This window comes from Ambystoma mexicanum, chromosome 2q (genome assembly GCF_040938575.1).
Source record: "Ambystoma mexicanum isolate Mex_15411 chromosome 2q, UKY_AmexF1_1, whole genome shotgun sequence".
Classification (NCBI taxonomy): domain Eukaryota; kingdom Metazoa; phylum Chordata; class Amphibia; order Caudata; family Ambystomatidae; genus Ambystoma; species Ambystoma mexicanum.
Window position 1 is genome coordinate 1272763333 of NC_090924.1, and position 18218 is coordinate 1272781550.

At 45.5% G+C, this 18218-nt stretch overlaps 1 protein-coding gene across 1 annotated transcript in view; it reads right to left on the reverse strand.

The window, feature by feature from the left end:
• Nucleotides 1–18006, reverse strand: part of LOC138570087 (regulator of cell cycle RGCC-like) — a 75524-nt gene extending 57518 nt beyond the window's left edge. The window contains exon 1 of the mRNA XM_069648680.1: nucleotides 17894–18006. Coding sequence (XP_069504781.1) covers nucleotides 17894–17906 — 13 coding nt within the window. The 5' untranslated portion in view covers nucleotides 17907–18006. The remainder of the gene's footprint in view (nucleotides 1–17893) is intronic.
• Between the last annotated feature and the right edge of the window lie 212 nt (nucleotides 18007–18218).

Consider the following 18218-nt stretch of genomic DNA (forward strand, 5'->3'; position numbering starts at 1 on the left):
GTCTATGTGTATGTTGTGCAGTGAGCTTAGGAAAATGTGTACAGATTAGCTCAACACATTTTCTATTTCTATGTTCTATTCTAGGGAATGAACTGTGAACTGTGCAGGCCCTGCAATGCTTCATCTGACCATGGGGTGGCCCTCAGGGCACTGTTCAACCCTGTCACTGCTTCTGTGCCACACTATATGTCTATGATTTCCCTGGAGCTGTGTCTAATCTTGCTGGTTGCTGGAGGACGTGGGGAATACTTTGTCCTTTCATCTCGTGGCAATTGGATTGTAAAAGTGCCCATGTCATGCATTTTACAGATGTCTGGGTATCTACACTCTCCCTTACCTTTGTAATGTATAAGGTCTGTCACCAGGCATAGGTCTTACATTTAGCTAGATTAGTGGGAATAGTCTACACTAAGGCCCTTTACTGTTTTTATACATACATTGCTTTTCCTATATGCGTTTTGTTCCAAATCTTGTACTTACTTGATTTCCAGTGACTATGTGTAACTATGTATTAGAATGCATATTTCACAGCGTACCTATGCAGGGTCTTCTTTTCTGTAATCTATCGGGGCAAACTGTACCTATCTACCAGCCTTCTCCCCTCCTCGGAGTGAAGCCAAGCCGGTCACGTTACTAATAGCGAGTTTGTATAATCGTTGGTGGACACCTTCTCTTGTCTTAACTGAACTCCTTTTCTTCCCTGCCAACACTCTCCCTCCTCCCTCCCCTCCTCCTTGCATTCTTTTTCCTCCTTCCCAACTCCCCTTCTCTCCTCATGCGCGTAACCTGGGTCTGCACATTGACATCCACCTCTCTCTTTCTCATCACATTTCCCTTACTGCCAGATCCACCTCTACAACATCTGCAAAATTCGTCCTTTCCTAAACTTCCAAGCTACTAAACTCCTCATCTCCTTCCTCCTCTTCTCCAGACTTTTCTACTGCTCTACTCTTCTCTTTGGACTCCCCTCCTCTCATCTCTCCCCCCTCAAATCTGTCTACCACTCTGCCATTCGCTCCCTCTGCCTCCTCTCACCTCGCGACTTCATCTCCTCCCCTCTTAACTCACTAGGCTGGCTCCCATTCCACTCCCAGCTCAAATTTACCTTCCTCTGTCTAGTCTTCAAAGCCCTCTATGGTCTTACCCCTCTTTACCTCTCCTCCCTTCTCTCTTTCTATACTCCTTCTCGTTCTCTCCGTTCTGCAGATCTCTTCCTACTCTCTACTCCACCTCCCCATGTGCCCCCTCCCGTTTCCGCTCCTTCCCACTTCTTGCTCCTTTCCACTGGAACCGCCTACCTCTTCCCGTCCGCCCCATCACCTCCTATCCCTTATTTCGCACTTCTCTAAAATCCTATCTCTTCCACTCTCCCCCTTAGCACCAATTGTTTCCTATCTCACCAACTAACCCACCGCCACCCTCTCCTCCTACCTTCCGTCCTTCTATTAATACTTACCCTCATCATAAATGTAAATTGTTCGTTGTACCATTTTCTGGTTTAGATTCATTGATAACTATTGCTTGTTGTATTCACATGTTCCTCTTGTAAAGCGCTTTGGATTAAGGCACTATATAAATTAAAATAAATACAAATACAAATCTTCAGAATAGATTTTATTACTCCCTTCACCAGTGAACAAATCTCACTAACAATAGGTTTTCTCCCAATGCCTTAATAGAGTTCAGAAGCTCCACCTCCAGCACTAGAATCCGAACCAACTTCAATGGAGTGCCCGAAAGCAGACTGTAGCCAGATAGCCATGCCCGGGAGAAATGGTTTTCAAAGACTAAGTTTCACAACACACTGGTTATGATTTCAGCGTAGCACCAACGCCTGCTTGGAGGAGATATGTGAATGAGAAATGTGCAGTCTTTGGGTGGAGTCAGAAGCAACCGTTAAACCAGCTCTGATAAGGCTGTGGCGGGTGTGGCAGAGCCATGCAGTGGATACTAAGAAAAACGGTCCTACTTGGCATGCATTAAAGTCTGCTTCATTCCACCCCCCTTTCTCTTCATTGTTAGTGTTAGGGAGAATTCTCATTTCTGTGCTAATTCCCTTCAACCTTACAGACCCCCAGCTCTTTTGCTGGAATTTAGGACTTTTTAATTTTTATCCTGGAGTGAGCAAGACCTTTTCTCACTCTCTCATGTATTTTGATCTGATTTGGATTCTGTATTTTCTTTGTTATTGGAGTCTGACAAACTCCATAGGCATCTACTTTTTGTATGGTGGTGACACACAGCACCTTCAGTGCAGTGTCACAGAGAAATCCTTTAGATTTCTCTTAAGGTTTATATACCTTCTCTTGAGTAAACTACTGTTCCCAAGAGTAGTAAAGTGAAATTGACTTTACTTATCTTTTCTCTATGTAGGTCCAGCACACCCCATCTCATGTGGAGTGCTGGGAGGTTACTTAGTAGCCCCTTTTCTACTTACTCATGTAAAAAATGTTATGTTACCCTCACAACTTTAAACTGCTCGTGGCAGTGATTTTATTTTCCTACCATTGTGCTTTTCTACCACTGGCGGAAGCCTCAGCTGCAGTACAGCACCCGTGGGTGACCATTGTGTCAAAACAGCCTGGTCTTCTTTTTTTGCCATTTCTTGTTAGTGAGGTCGTTCTTGGGTTTAATTCTTTTGTTAATTTTGCCTTTGGCAGGCTTTGGTACCTAAACCCACCTCTGGCTCCAGTGTGTCGGCAGGGAAAGAAGCGAGGGAGGTGCCCGAAACTCCCTGTCCTTAGTCTTCTTGGTAACTTGAATGCACCCAGTCGTGATTGGCTGGTTGGACAGCCAGCCTGCTCTGAGAGTGACAGCTAGGCTGTGCATGAATGGGAGAAACCTGCATAAAAGGCGAGGCTTCATCAAATGAAGACAGAGTCAACCACTGGACGAAACATCCGTCAAAGGAATCGTGAAGAGAAGCTTGCTGCATCCCCCTGGCCCGCTGAACTGCCTGCAAAGCCCTGCTGCTGTGCTGAAAGTGCTTTTCCGAATCGACTACAGAAGCTCCGGAAAGGACGACTTCTTCCCTTGGGTTGGTGGGACCAACTAACCCCAAGACAAGCTTTTCTTGAATACCTTCCCCAACTGGCTGTACTTCTTTGCTGCTGCTGGAACCAGGTGCCAGGGGTTGAAAAATCCATAGTCAAGTGAAACATCTTTCAGCCGGACTGAAGCTCTAGGAAGATCCTGAGGACCCTCCTCAGCCCCCAAGCTTGAGTCACCACACCAGAGTGCAAAGTCCCACTGAACTGAAAACAGCCTGTAGCCACCGACGACCTTCGAGCTACAGTGCAAGAGTCCTCCCAGATGTCCTCCCTCTTGTCCCCACGACTGAGACCCAGGAACCCAGGATCTGCAACACTGCAACGAGAACAGAAACCAGCCAGATACTCTTCTTCTAACCTAAGGTACTGTGTTGACTAAGGGGTACTTACCTCTTTTGTCTGTAGCTTGCATTATCTCACTGGAGACTTGCTGTAGCTGCTTTCTGAAGAGTTGATCTCAGCTCTGACTTTCACAAGCCTAACAGCTTGTGGCCCAACAGTGATTTTCTACCAACTCTCTAATTTTGTGCAAGACTTGTTTGTTATCTAAGAAGTGCTTCCGCTGCATAGACATTGTTCAAATTGACTTTTGCTGTCCTGGCTCCCTGCAGACTCTTCTGACTCATTGACTTTGATTCTAACTGTCCCTCATAGGTGGTACATTAGTTTAACTAGTATTGCTGGGAAAGGTTTTATCTAGACTTCATTTGGAGATTGAAAGGTGCTCACATGCTCTGAGAAACCTCTTTTCCTTCCCTAACCTTTTCCTTTTCCACAACCTCAGAATTTTACCAAGTGCAAACAGTGATATATAAATGCCAATGCTGTCCTAGTAATTGAAGTCAGCGCAGGGTGTAGGAAGAGTGTATGAAGCTTCTCAAAAGAGTATCTACTTGCTTATCCTGATTCTGAGAACATGTTATGACGTGTATTTTTATTGTTGCGCATTGCCCTTTTTAAAGAATGCTTATTTAAAACTGACAGAAAAATAAATAATTATTTCACTAGAAAACCTTGAGTGTGAGTGTTATTTGGACACTTGTATGTGGATTCCAATGCTACAGATATACAGCTCACATTTACCCCTCTTGAGATAAGTGTGGCTGCTCAGTCATTCTACCAACTTGTGTAGTACAGACATGTACTAATAGGTGGGCTGCCCAATACCAAGAGGACAATACTGGTGCAGTCTCCCACAGGGTTACTGCATAAAATCTTGCCTAACAGTTAGCATCTCAATATTTCTTTACTCTTTGGCTGTCTAGTTTTTGCCTGTTTCCATTTGATCTTTTTCTAATATGTGCATTTAGTGCCAGCAAAGACTATTAGTATGCCACGCTCCCTTCATAGGTGGGTATCGTTGCAGCTCAGATACCACATGGTTGGAATGGGGGGAAGATTGAAGCCCTCTGAGTTCACATGAAGCGCTTAGATACCTTGATATGCAAGGTCTAATTATGGGCTAAAAGGACGATTCACTTCTATTTTGAAGGGTGGTCAGCATCTAAGTAGGCCCACATCAGTTTGATATCTGCATGAATTATTACGAGTAAAGATTATTCACCAAATGTTATGTTGCCCCTGTTTTCTGGCCCCGGCCCAAGCAAGCGTGTCCACCTCCCTCACCCCAGATCAGGTAAATCCTCTTTGGATTCTTTTCACCCCTGCCCAACGCATGCACTGGAGTTCTCTTCTATTGTTCTTTTCCTTTCTTTCTGTTTTCAGTATGATCCACACAAATACACAACACATATACATTTTCCACAGATATTAACAGCACTAATTCACAACACTTCTCCAGTGGAATGACTATGTAAAAAACAGCTGTTATCCCTCAAACCAGGCACTCAACCACACCTTCTCCTAAAGTGAAATCTTCAATTTAGAAAATTCAGTTCAAAGCACCTGCATGTACGAAATATGGCCAGCTGTCTGCAAGTTGCTGAATAAAAGTTTCCACGTATGGACTTTCGTTAATTCAAAATGTGTGATCAATGTATTGAGCAAATGGGTCCATCATTTAATAAGTAACTTATTTCAAGATTTAGTTAATTAATTTCAATCAACATGTATTTCAGGCAGCAAATGATGTGCTTCTTCAGGACTTTGGCAGTAATTACGAGTTTGTCGTTTTCCCGCCGGTATTACTGGCGGGATACTGGCAAACTGCACTTACCATCTCTGCCGCCCAATATCCCATTATTACCTGGATATAACAGGCGGGGAACAGGCGGCGGAGTGCCAGTAAGTTCCCATTCCAATGAAGGCCCATAGGACTCAATGGGATGGGATTCCCGCAATTACCGGCGTAATTGCAGCATTTCTTTGCTGGTAGGGGCCTGATCTACCGGCAGGTCAAGCCTGCCGGTAGATCAGTAGCCCCCACCAGCAAGCTCGAAGTGTGCCAGTCCAGTAAAAATGCCAGAGCCAGTATTACCAGCATTTTTTCCTCTGCTATTTTTCCGGGACTGCCAGACTTGTAATAACCCATAATGTCATTTGAATTGCGATGTTTGTCAGCACTGTCTGCCCTAATATGCCCAGGGTGCTGTGGCGTTTCACTGAGACAGAGGGTATATTGGGACTCACAAGCCTTCTGCCTGACCGGAATTTTCCATATTTCAACTCAAAATGGCCATGATAGAGTTATGACTAATATGAATTAGGTGCACTCTTGCCCACACTAATTATTATTATTATTATTATTATTGATATTGTTATTTTTATTATTATATTTTAGGGTATTTATTGAGCATGGACCAAATATCGACATGCATTGGAGCACTTTACAATCATAAGGGGAAGAACATGATGAGGGGAGCAAAGAAACTAAGGAGTGGGGATCTTAGGACAGGGGTGGCAGAAAGTGGGCCATTTGTCAACAAAGGATCTACAAGCAACCAGTGGAGGAAGCAGTGGGTGTCAGATGCACAGTCTCAGGTAGGGTGGGAGTGGAGAGGGCGCAGACCTAGGTGTTAGGGAGGAGCCCTTCCTTGAAGAGGAGGGTGTTCAGTTCCTTCCTGAACTTTAGAAGCGAGGGGCGGGGGGGAGTTTGATGTGGACAGGGAGGAGGTTTCAGAAGCTTGGGGCATAGACAGAGAAGGTTTGTCGCCTGGTTCTTTCCTTCTTGCGCCGACTGAGTTCATGTATGCCATTAGTTCAGGTGCATCTTATTTATTTCATTTATTTGTTTAGTTTTAAAAGAAGAACTTTACACATTTTTGTTAAAATTACATAAAATTACAAAATTGCAAATGTTTACATAAGGACTAAAAGTTACAATAATTACATAAAATTGTACACATTATATCCTACATTGCATTAGTATAATGTGCATTCTAAAATCTTTGTCACTAAGATCACTTTTCATTCTTACATAGTATTGCTAAAAGATCATCATTGGTTGTGTCAATTACAGAGCTCTAGTATTATAATTCTATAGTCTTTACATAAAGTGGCCGTTGTGCTTTGCTCTTAACATAACTAATGAATGTTCTTTAATCATCGGGTTATTGTCCAACTTCTCATTTTCAAGCTTATTTTTGATACACTTCCTCAGTTGATATAAACTTATATGGACTGTCTCCAGATCAGTATTCAGACAGTATATCCAAAAGGCATCACTTTTAATGTAATCGTAATTGTGTACCAAATGTCCTAAATTTCAGGACACTGTAGCAGAACATGTTGAGGAGATTCCAAATTGTTAGGTTTTTTTACATATTCTATATGTTCTTTCCTCGCGCGGGATTTTTTGTTGTGCCCCCATCATTGTTAGTAGAGGAATTTGGTTTGTTCTCATCCTTAGTCGGAATTGTCTGACTGCAGGGTTTGGACATCTTTTTAGATACGTTTCTGCTTGTAGATATTTATGTACAATCCCAGATACAAAAGTATAGTTCTTTAGTTGTTCTAGGTGTTCATAGTTTTTAGTCCAGTCCCAAGATTTAATCTTATTGGTATATATCTGTTTCAGTATTGCATATGCAGTTTTTTTATAATACAATGGATGCCATTGGATATTATTAATAATATTATCGTATATGTTTTCGAATGCATCATTCCTTCTGGTTCTATCATCTAATAAATCCAGCAGTTTACATTGCGGGGATTAATGTATTTTTAGATGCAGGACTCCAGTCTTTATCCATATCATACTTTTTAAAGATGTTAGACCTAGTTCGAGGCGGATGTATTGTATTGGTGTGCTTGGACTCAATTTGAGAAGCCTTCTCCAGAACAGACCTTCTAGTACGTCTAACCAGTCATGTTTTTCCATTTCTAAAGCCTCTAGCTCGTATAAAATCATCAGGCTGAAGCATTGCTTATATAGGATTATAATTCCTTCTAGCGAGAACCCAGACGTTTCTCTTGCAAATTTTGCAATTAGCTCTATTCGTTTTTTGCTTTTATTTGTTTGTTTTCGATTATATTTTTGTTCTGGTGCATCACAGGCCTCCAGAGTTGCTGAGATTCTCAGTGAGGTAGCTTGGAGGCTTCAAGGTGAGAGCTTTGTAGATGATGCAGCAGGTTTTAAGGATGATAAGTGCTTGGAGCGGGAGCCAGTGCAGTTCCATGAGGGTCAGGGTAATGTCGTCGAATTTGCAGAGTCCTTTGATGAGCCATGCTGCAGCATGCAGGACACACCTCAGAGGTGCCAGGGAAGTTGCAGGAAGATCTTCCAAAAGGGCATTGTCACCACCCAGGTGGGATAGGATCAAAGATTGGACAGCAAATCTAAAATTGTTTTCTGGGATGAAGGGCTTGATTTTCCGCATGGGAGAGAAAGTTGGTACCAAGCTGTTTGTGTCTTGCTTGCTATGTGATTTTTGAAGGAGAGGTGTCTGTCAATGTCGATCCCAAGGGGCTTGGCACAGGTGGCCAGCTGCAGTGTGAATCCCTCGAGATGCATAGCAGAGAGACAGGTCAGGATGTCAGAGTGCTAGGTGTTTTTGGTCAGGGAGAGGTATTCAATCTTGGAGGGGTTGAGCATCATGTAAACGCTAGACATCCATGAACGGATCGATGAGAGGCAGGGCTGAGCCTGTGGATGTATTTGATGGAGGATAGCTTGCAGTAGAGCTGTGTGTCATCTATGTATTGGTGGATGTGGCTGTTGTGTGGAGGAAGGAGGGTCCCAACCAGTTCCATGTAAAAAGTGAAGAATACAGTGCGAAGGATAAATCCTTATGGGACTCAGATGATGGATAGAGCAGGTTATATGGAGGAATCCATTTGCACAAACTGGTAGCATTTATCAGGGTAGGAATTGAACCAGCTGAGGAGGATCCCTGTGTGGCAATATAGATTGTCGGTGAGTGTCTGTTGGTCTCCTGTGTCAAATCCTGCTGAGAGGTCAAGGAGAACAAGGAGGCAAGGATGGCCATCATCAAGGATTTTAAGGGCATTGTTGATCAACTTAATGGTAGCCGTTTTTGTGCTGCATCTGTGTTTAAAACCCGATTCGTACAACTGAAAGAGGTTGTTGGATTTGATTTGTTGAAGGATTTGCGTGGCTACTGCTTTCTCAAGAATCTTACCTACTTAGGTAAGATGGATAATGGGGACTCGTTTGTGAGGTCATCACTGTTCAGTGGTGGTTTCTTGAGTTAGGGAGCTGTTGATGATTGTCAGTTAAGGGAGGAGTGCTTCACTAAGAAGGGTCTTGAGTATGGAGGAAGAGAGTATGTTGTCCACATACAATGTGGTGTTGATGGTTGCTGAGGTGGCAGTTCTCAGACTCTGCTGCAAAGCATCATGCGAGATACATATGCCACAAGAGGTGACAAGGAGTGTGTACTGACGTAGAGTAATACTGAAAAAGAACTACTCTATATTCAAGCATGCCGTAAAAATCCACATGTTTAAGGAAGCTTTCCCTGACATTTCATAATCAGGGTTTTGCCCCACCTTAGACCCCTCTGTGTTATCTAAAGAACTTATCTTTCTTCCTCTGAGCCCCCTGTGGTGCCCTCTAGACTTAGGTATGATTTAATCCCAATCTAGAACGTTTGAAAGGCGATCATAGACAAATATTTCAAACATAGGTTTACAACCTATAGTGGAACGTAACTGTTTCAGAATACATCCACCATAATTTAGAATGCTGCCGAATGTACCAATTCCTAGCTTTCATTTGATTATACCCAATGCATTTTTCCTGCCACACTCCGCGCGTTTGCAATTAGCCAAAGGAGCGGCCACACTCCCGCACGCATCTGCTTTCACATACAACTTGAATGACACTTTGCACAACATTTCTGCCATATGAATGCAGCTACCTTTCGCGACAAAAAAAAAATCGAACTGTAGCTACACACATAACTGACTATCCTCTTACACACCTCCCCCTCCAGCTTATTTCCCTTTTGTACCTCTCTCCACTCATACACATGCCAAATAGACATTGGTGGTTAACAGGGATTGGCAAATCCCTCATAACCTTTAAAGGGCGTCATGCACACCGGCATACTTGCACCTCCTCACATTCCCATACTTTGGACATCGAACCCTCTCAGGGCTTTCAACCGACAGCGCGTTGGGACCATATCCATGGTGAAAGGTGCTATAATACAAATGACGAAATGATGGTCACCAACTGGCATATCACCTGTCGCTGTCCAGGTTTCTCGCTACATTAGCACTTATTATCCAGTAGTATGACTATAACTACCACCCCTGGTTCGGGGGGGTACAGGGAGAGGAACAGCCTGCCACCCTGAGCCTGGTGAGGGGTCAAGGGCCGTTATGTGAATGCATATCTCCATAACACGACCTGGTGGAGACAGGTATTTGCATCCCAAGTCTAAAGGCATGGCAGCACCCGGGGGAGGGGCTCAAGTGGCTGGTGGAACACGACTGCCACACTGGAAGTTCTTGCTCATGTTTTCCGCCACCGGATGGGCTGCGCGCCATTCCTCAGGTGCCTAACATCTATAAGACCCTGGACAGATCTCAATGCAACAAGCTTGCGCCCCCCTCCCTACTGTTATTTTGTATGTATGTCATTGCTAATGCACAGTGTTGATGTACTTGTGCTCACAATCGACTGTATGATATATGATATGATATGATATGATATGATATGATATGATATGGTATTTATAACGCACCTATACACAAGTGTTTCAAGGCGCGACGAGGCAAGGGGGATACAAAGGGAGGACAGACAACGATCCTACTAGGCCAAGTGTCATTCAGATCGCGCAAGTGCATGGGAAGGGGGGAAAAGGAAAAGTGTGTGGGGGAAGGGAGCGGAGAAAGTGCAGTACATGGGAAAAGTGGAATAAATAAGAAAAAAATAAATGAACGGCCATCAAGTGGCAAGTAAGTGCAGACAAAATGCTGGTAGGGGGACTGTAGGGATACAGAACAACTGTCCCCAGGTGCAAGGGTTGCCAGGGAGGCAGTGCAAGTAGGAAATTGATGGGGCTTGAGCCAGAGATCAGAAAGGGTGGACAGGTAACCCGAGCAGTTTCAGTCAGGAAATCAGCAGGGGAGAGGGGGAGAGAAAGCAGAGGCAAAGAGGAAGGTTTTGAGGTGCTTCCGGAACCGGAGATGGTTCTCCTCAAGTTTCAGGGAGGCAGGAAGGCTGTTCCAGAGAGAGGCCCCAGCCGACGAGAGTAATCTGCCAGCAACTCGTTGCTTGGAGAAGCGACTGACAGTGATGGAGTTGGAGGCAGATGAGCTAAGAGCTCGAGAAGGAAGATATTTAGGAAGTGCGAGTTGAAGGTATTGTGGCCCTAGGCCCCAGAAGGCCTTGTGTGCAATGCAGAGGGTTTTGAACTTAATCCTCGCAGCCACTGGGAGCCAGTGCAGAGATTTCAGTCCTGGAGAGATACGATCCCTGGGCTTGAGATCAAGGACAAGTCTCGCAGTCCTGTTCTGGATATGTTGCAGAGGGCGGAGAGTAGGGGCAGGCATATTTAGATAGAGGCTGTTACAATAGTCCAGTTTAGAGAGGACCAAGGCTCTGGAGACAGTGAGCTTCTGGGGGAAGGAGAGGAAAGGGAAAATACCTCTGATGAGGTGCAGCTGGTAGTGTGACTTCTTAGAGACGTCAGAGATGTGAGGGGAGAAGGAGAGAGCAGAGTTGGAGATGACCCCGAGGTTTTTAGCCTTGCAGGTGGGAGTAGGAAGATGGCCAAGAGAGGCCAGCCAGAGAGCTGCAGGGAAGGAGGGAGTGGGTGTGCCGATGAGTAGAATCTCAGTCTTGCTGGCATTAAGGCAGAGGTCGTTGGCAGCACACCACTCCTGGATGGAAGACAGTCAGAGATGAGGGAAGGAGAGGATGAGGCCGAGGGTAGCCTGAAAATGAGCTGGGTATCATCCGCATAGCACTGAAAGTTGGGACAGAGGGCAGCGATGCAGTGGGCAAGGAGTGCCAGGTATTGGTTGAAAAGCCAGGGAGAGAGGTTAGATCCCTGGGGGACACCACAGGTGGAGAAAAAGATGTCAGAGAGGAAGGACCCCAGTTGGACCTGGGAGGGTCGGTTAGAGAGGAAAGAAGTCATAGCGTACTACCCTTCTCCTCCACAACGGAAACCATCATCCAACCCTTTTCTCCCCCCACTGAGGCGTTTGAATCAGCTTTTTATTTTGCGCTTTAAAAAACAACATTAACATTTAAAAATACATTGTATCTTGGTCTTGTAAAGCATATGGCTGGCCTTTTGATGCTAGAAATCACAAGGAGAGGGATGTGGAGAATGGCCACTACTGTGAAAGGGGAGGAATGGTAACTGATGTCACAAGAGGGGGAATGGAAATTCATGTCATAAAAGGTCAAACAAAAATGGGAACAAATGTCACAAGAGAAAGATGAAATGAGAATCGTAACAAGAGGAACATGGGAATGGACACTGATGTCACAAGAGGGGAATAGCACTGAAGTTCTAAGAGGCAAATGCAGAATGGCCATCACTGTCATAAGAAGAACGTTTGCAAATGTAGCTGATTCCACAAGAGAGAATAAGAAATGGGAACAGATGCCATGAGAGGTAACAAGGAATGAACACTGATGTCACACTCACAAGAGGTAATTAGGAATAGCACTGGTGTCACACTCACAAAAGGTCATTAGGAATGGAAACTGGTGTCACATAAGCTACATATGACGAGTGGTCACTGATGTCACAAGAGGTAAACAAGGAATGAACACTGATGTCACAATCCCAAGAGGTAATTAGGAATAGCACCGGTGTCACACTTACAAGAGGTCATTCGGAATGGAAACTGGTGTCACATAAGCTATATGAGGAGTGGTCACTGATATCACAAGAGGTAAACTAGGAAAGAACACTGATATCACACTCACAAGAGGTCATGTGGAATAGCACTGGTGTCACACTCACAAGAGGTTATCAGGAATGCAAACTGGTGTCATGTAAGCTATATGAGGAGTGGTCACTGATGTCACAAGAGGTATTTAGGAATGGGCACTGTTGTCACACGCACAAGAGTTAATTAGGGATGGAAACTGATCCATAGATTGGCCATGGCAATTCCTGAGAGAAGGTGCCTGGCAAATGATACAGAGATCCATAGAGTGACTTTGCACTGCTGAAAAGTGGCATTGCACTGCCCACACAAACCCTGATTCATGGAACTATGCAAAGTGTATTTTTGCCGTGCAAAGTCACTTCATACAGTAAAAAGGACTTTAAGGCATTCTGTGAGGAGGTGTCTTGCAATTTAATTTGTTATCATTGGACAATGAACCGGGAGATTATAGTTGCTGGGTGGCTTATTAGCAGGGGGTAGAAGACAGCAGAACAGGCAGATGTCAGAATTCATAAAGTGGAGGTCAGGGAGAAGGGATTTAAACGGGTGCACACATAAAGATAGTGTTGGGGCTCCTTGCAGGTATAGGCGGTGGAGTCTACAGGCACGACTTGCATGCGGGCATGTTAGTGGTGCTTTGATATGAGGAGGTAGGAAGTCCCGGTGGTGGGAGGCAGTGAAAATGAGTGAAAATGAGAGGGTGCACTAGGTGGATACGGGTGGACAGAGTGGGCAGGACGGTGCAACAAAGGAAGCGAGGAGGAGAGTGGTGGGAGCCAGAAGGAGCCAGGTGGGAGCGAAGGTTGATGAATACTGTTAAAGAATAGCAGCAAGTGTGTGTAAAGGAACCGGTTGTGCAAAGAACCAGCCTTCATGGAGGGGATTTATGACTGGAGATTATACAGAGTATGACTGGGAAAGTTGGGATTGTTATCAAGTGCGGGAAAGAGGGGGCCCAAGAGCAGGTGATGGCAGTATTCATGTAGATTGAGTACCAGAGTGGAGGTAGGTGTTATGGTGGGGCGGTAGGTGAGAAGAGGGACCACCTATCTGATGTTAACAGGTTGTGAACCTTGAAACAGTGGCCGTGGGGGTGATTAAGGGCTCGATTCATAGATTTTTTTGCACAGTGAAAAGTGACTTTGCACTGCTGAAAAGTGGCATCGCACTGCCGACACAAACCCTGATTCATGGAACTGTGCAAAGTGTATTTTTGCAGTGCAAAGTCACTTCATACAGCAAAAAAACACGTTGCACTGCAAAGAAACACTTTGCACAGTTCCATGAATCAGGGTTGTGTGGGCAGTGCAATATATTTCATGAATCGGTCCCTAAGTGTTGGAGTTTCAGATCACTATAGCAGAGGACCCCAGCATTGCCAGCTGTGTGAGGCACCGAACACCCTGACCAACCCGCTGACATTGTGTTGTGTTTAAGGAACAGTGAGATTCCTAGGCAGTTTCGGAAACATGCAAACGTGCACAAAGAAAATGGCTTCAGTCACTTGAGGCTAAAGCTTCCCTTACATGGAGGCTTCCTCAGACAACCGATGGAGTGATCGAATCACGCTTCCTGTGTCTGCCAACCACCCTGGCTGCAGAGAGCGAGAAAGGACTTAATAGGACCAACCAGTACAGAGGTTCCTGAACTCCACCGACCAAAAGCCAGACTCTAGATCAAATACTGTCTTTTCTATAGCGCAAACAGACAGCTATTATTAGCAGGTGTGCAACCAGGCTAACATTTCGATGGGGGTGGTGGGGTGATAACATTTTAAATGTTGGGAGAGGGACTATCTCCAGAGACTGTGGGGAGAGGCAAACTTATTTGCGTGGGGGCATATAACTTCTTTACACGTTCTATGAAAACTATGTTGGTGGTGAAGCTTCATTAGAAGCAGTGATCTCTCCCCTTCACGTCTGAAACCAGCGCTTAAGGACTGCTATGATGATAAGCTGTCCCCTGCCCCTCCCCACCCTTCCAAACAATCCACTGACATGCACGTACCAACACCCCATCACGATTTCGGTTGCCTAAAAATGAATACATATGAATGCAGGTGCTAACAAGGAAACACTTTGCACTAGCAATTGCTGGGCCTTTGTTACCTGGTCAGCTAAAGGCACCGTTTATTGTTCGGGTCCTGTCCTGGCTACGTTGGTCATCCGGGTCAAGTCAACTTAACCTAAAGATTTCGAGGGGGGCGGGATATAGAGCCCTACCTGCTCAATGGCCGCTGTGCCACTTGTTATTATTAGCCAAATCTGTGATATTCTTGACAGACACGGAGGTTGGATGGTGGACTGGAGACTAGTATGATGGAAGGGCAGGCTTCAAAAATCACTGGTTCGCACATAATAACAATGTGTGATCCTGCTCAAATAACGCCATCTCGTTTTACCGCAGCTGCTATATCCTTTAAAATGCTACTCGCTATAAGGGCCATGCTTAAATGGGGGTACGAAACTGGAATCCGGTGGACTAGGAGCTCCGAAGTTACATAAACAAACTCTGAACAACCGTTCCAGAGAGCTGTGTGCTCACAGTGTAGCTTCAAACGCTAATGCCCATGCACAATTCGCAGAAAACATTAAGAGATGTTAGAGTGATAACGCGTGCAGTGGTCAGGTGCGTTTGAAATTCATTTTTATCACAGGAGAAAGCAGACGCTCCTCGTGATCTGCCATTGCCTGTCAATGCAAGTCGCGTCTCGAAGTTAGTGGCAAGTTCTCTAAACCAAGACTGGGATCAGGCAGAGGGCACGTCGCACCAGTTATCAGGGGGAATTCTTCTCCCCCGGCCCCCCCGTGGCACTGAGTCAGGCGCACGGGTTTCGCGATAGACATCTGCTGATATCACTGGGCGCCGACCTTGCACGTGAGACGCCAAGCTCAGCAACCCGCGTTCTATGGCAGTGGCACAATGCGACTGCTCGGATCGAGCTGGCATGATGCTGGTCCTACAGTAACCAACCCGACAATGCATTCACGCAGCTGCCAGTGCGTGCAATTCACGCGTGCACTGCACGAGTCGATTAGGTATTTTATTATTCGATGTGGTACCTGTGCTCATGCTTCATCCAGCAAGCAGGCCCTTCATTTAGAAAAGCATCAGGGCAAGTCGAGGGAGCACACGGGTGGGCGGTGTCCACCCACTTTTATCAGAGAGCGGAAGCTGCCCACCTGTGCGCTTTCAAGTAATAAGAAACGTCCGCCTTTATACAGTGCCATGACAGGGATTTGAGCTCAGGTTCCTGGGGATCGGGGGCCACATACTTCGCCACCAGGGCACACACTTCTGTTAAATGTTAAATGTTTTAAATGTACATTCTGCTGCAGGGCATGTTGTGTTACAGATTCGTACACATAAAAGATGTACACCTTTTATAGTCAATACTGATATAGGAGAACATAAAAGGTATGCACACTTTATACCCAGCAATAATGCAATGGGAAAACATAAAAGATGTGCCCCTTTTTTTAGCCAGTAGACCATAAAATATATACACCTTTTATAGCCAATACTGATATAGGAGAACATAAAATTGTGTACCTTTTATAGCCAGTAATAATGATATAGGAGAACATAAAAGGTGTGATTTTCTCATTTTAATTCTTGGAAATTTAACCTGTAAATGTTTTGTTCTCTTTTTTGTATTCTGTGATCTTATGTTTAAAATTTGATCGTTTAAATTTGTAAAGGTTTTTTTTTAAAGCCATATAAAAATAAATTTTAAAAAAAGGTGTGCACCTTTTATACATAGCCAGCAATGTTGTAGGGGCATTTGTTCTTTTGGCAAGTGCTTATTTGTCATGTGCGCTGTCTTCAGTTTGGAAACACAAACTGAAAGAAATGTGCATGTTTCACTTTAGGATCTGTTCACTTCTAGTGACCCCACTTCCCATTCCCTACGTCACAGACACCCCCGCCCCCTTTTTAGGACGTGAGCACTGTAGAGAATACATGTAATACTTTGTGCATTGATCCTGGGTAACTTTACGGGGGCATGGGGGTGTCACCCATATATTGCCCCTCCAGCTCCAGCCATGCACAGAGTAACACTGAAGCCCTACTGGAATGCATGGGCACATCCAGGCACAGTCGGGCTGGCACTGAACAATGTACCCATAGACTGGATGGCCCGGAGTCAGCGCATTGCCACCTGAGAGCGAAAGTGCCGTAAACATGAGCAGTGGTAAGCTCAACTGGCTGGGCATATCCCGAGTGCCACCGGCAAATTAAAGCTGAAGTGTCGTCCGCATTACGCCACGGCGGAACTGGCACTTTGAAGAAAAACACAGTGGGGTCTCATTGGGGCATTTCAGCACAGCTCTTGTGACTCTTGTGCCACTGTCATGTTAAATTGCAGGTCATCTGTAATGATACTAGTACAGCATCGTTGAAAAGGACCGACGCATTGCACAAAGTGCAACGGGAGTGGCGGCGTAACAGTGCATTGCAGCTGGACTGGCACACGTGGCAGCATGGCACGGATACTTTACAGCGCTGTCTCAGATCGCTAAAGGAAGGCACAGCTGGAATGACGCTGGCACACCGGAGAACCGCTGGAACGTGGCTGCCACATTCAATTACATTTAGTCGGGCGCAGCATGGCTGCAATGGAGCCGATGCAGACCACAGCTGCCCCAGCGTTGCCACACTCAGGTATAGGTCGCCTGGCAGGAGAACGTTAGAGAGCGTCGAGGGAACGGCGCGCAGGCATTCTCACAGAAAGTATAACTGGTCCCCGTGCTGGAGTATCAATGCCCAGATAGAACAGCGCGGAGAAATTATAGAGGCGTCGATTGCAATCAGCCATTCACCCTCCCGAGGCGCATACACCGACTGCGCACTATTCAACAGCGCAATAATAAGAACAGTTATGGCAAGGCTTGGAAACGAGAACATTCCGGAATGAAGCAATATACAAACATGATGGTATTATTGAAGTATCACACGATGTGCTTCAGGGTATTATTTTTATATAGGACCCGGCGCCCTGCAGCGCATCCACCTCCATCCCGTTCATTCTCCCAGTTCCATGGGTCCCCGAACCTTGTCCAGCTTTCTAACATAAACATCCTACCACACGTGGATGCCCGCAGGGTGCCGCATACAAGAAGATGACAATATATAACTTTGACTGTATGAAGTCTGCGCGTGAACAAAACAAGGACCAACTGATATACAACAATTATCATTCAACAGAAAGCCCCATTTTCATTACTGTACGTCATTTGCACAAGTGGCATAAAGTCACGCAAACTTGTATAATAGCGCAATAACGGGGCTTTCAAGTAAATGATACTACTATCATGATGTATATACACATATCTAACAATCATTTCCCAGAAAGGTAAAATAAGTATTGTTGTCATTTGCGAATAAAAACACAGATAGCCCGGTACGGTCACATTAAGGCATCGCTGAATGTTAAAGTACAGCCTGCTTGAATGCAACATATAAACGAACGCACACATGAGCTAGCAGGGACACTGAAGCACGGCTGGAAGGGCCGTGCAGGGGACTGCTGCCCTGCGGCGCCGCGCTCTGGCACTGACCTGGTCCGTCCATGCTGCTGGGGAAGCGCAAGTCGCAACTCTCAAGGTGTCAATTCCCGCAGATACTTCTAACGGGTTCTGTCAAGAAGTCACAGTAAATAGGTCGCGCTGGCCACGCCCACCGGCCAATCGGATTCTAGCATTTCCGAAACGACGTCCCCAGTTGGACGTCAGCCAGGCTGCCCACGTGCAATGCTGGAACGGGGGAATTTTGGATGAATGGAACGTGGGAAGGAACGGAAACAACGTGCTGACGTTACACGAGACGTGAATACGGAAGCGCCTTCCTGCCGACAAACACGTAGCACCAGATAGAACCCTAGAG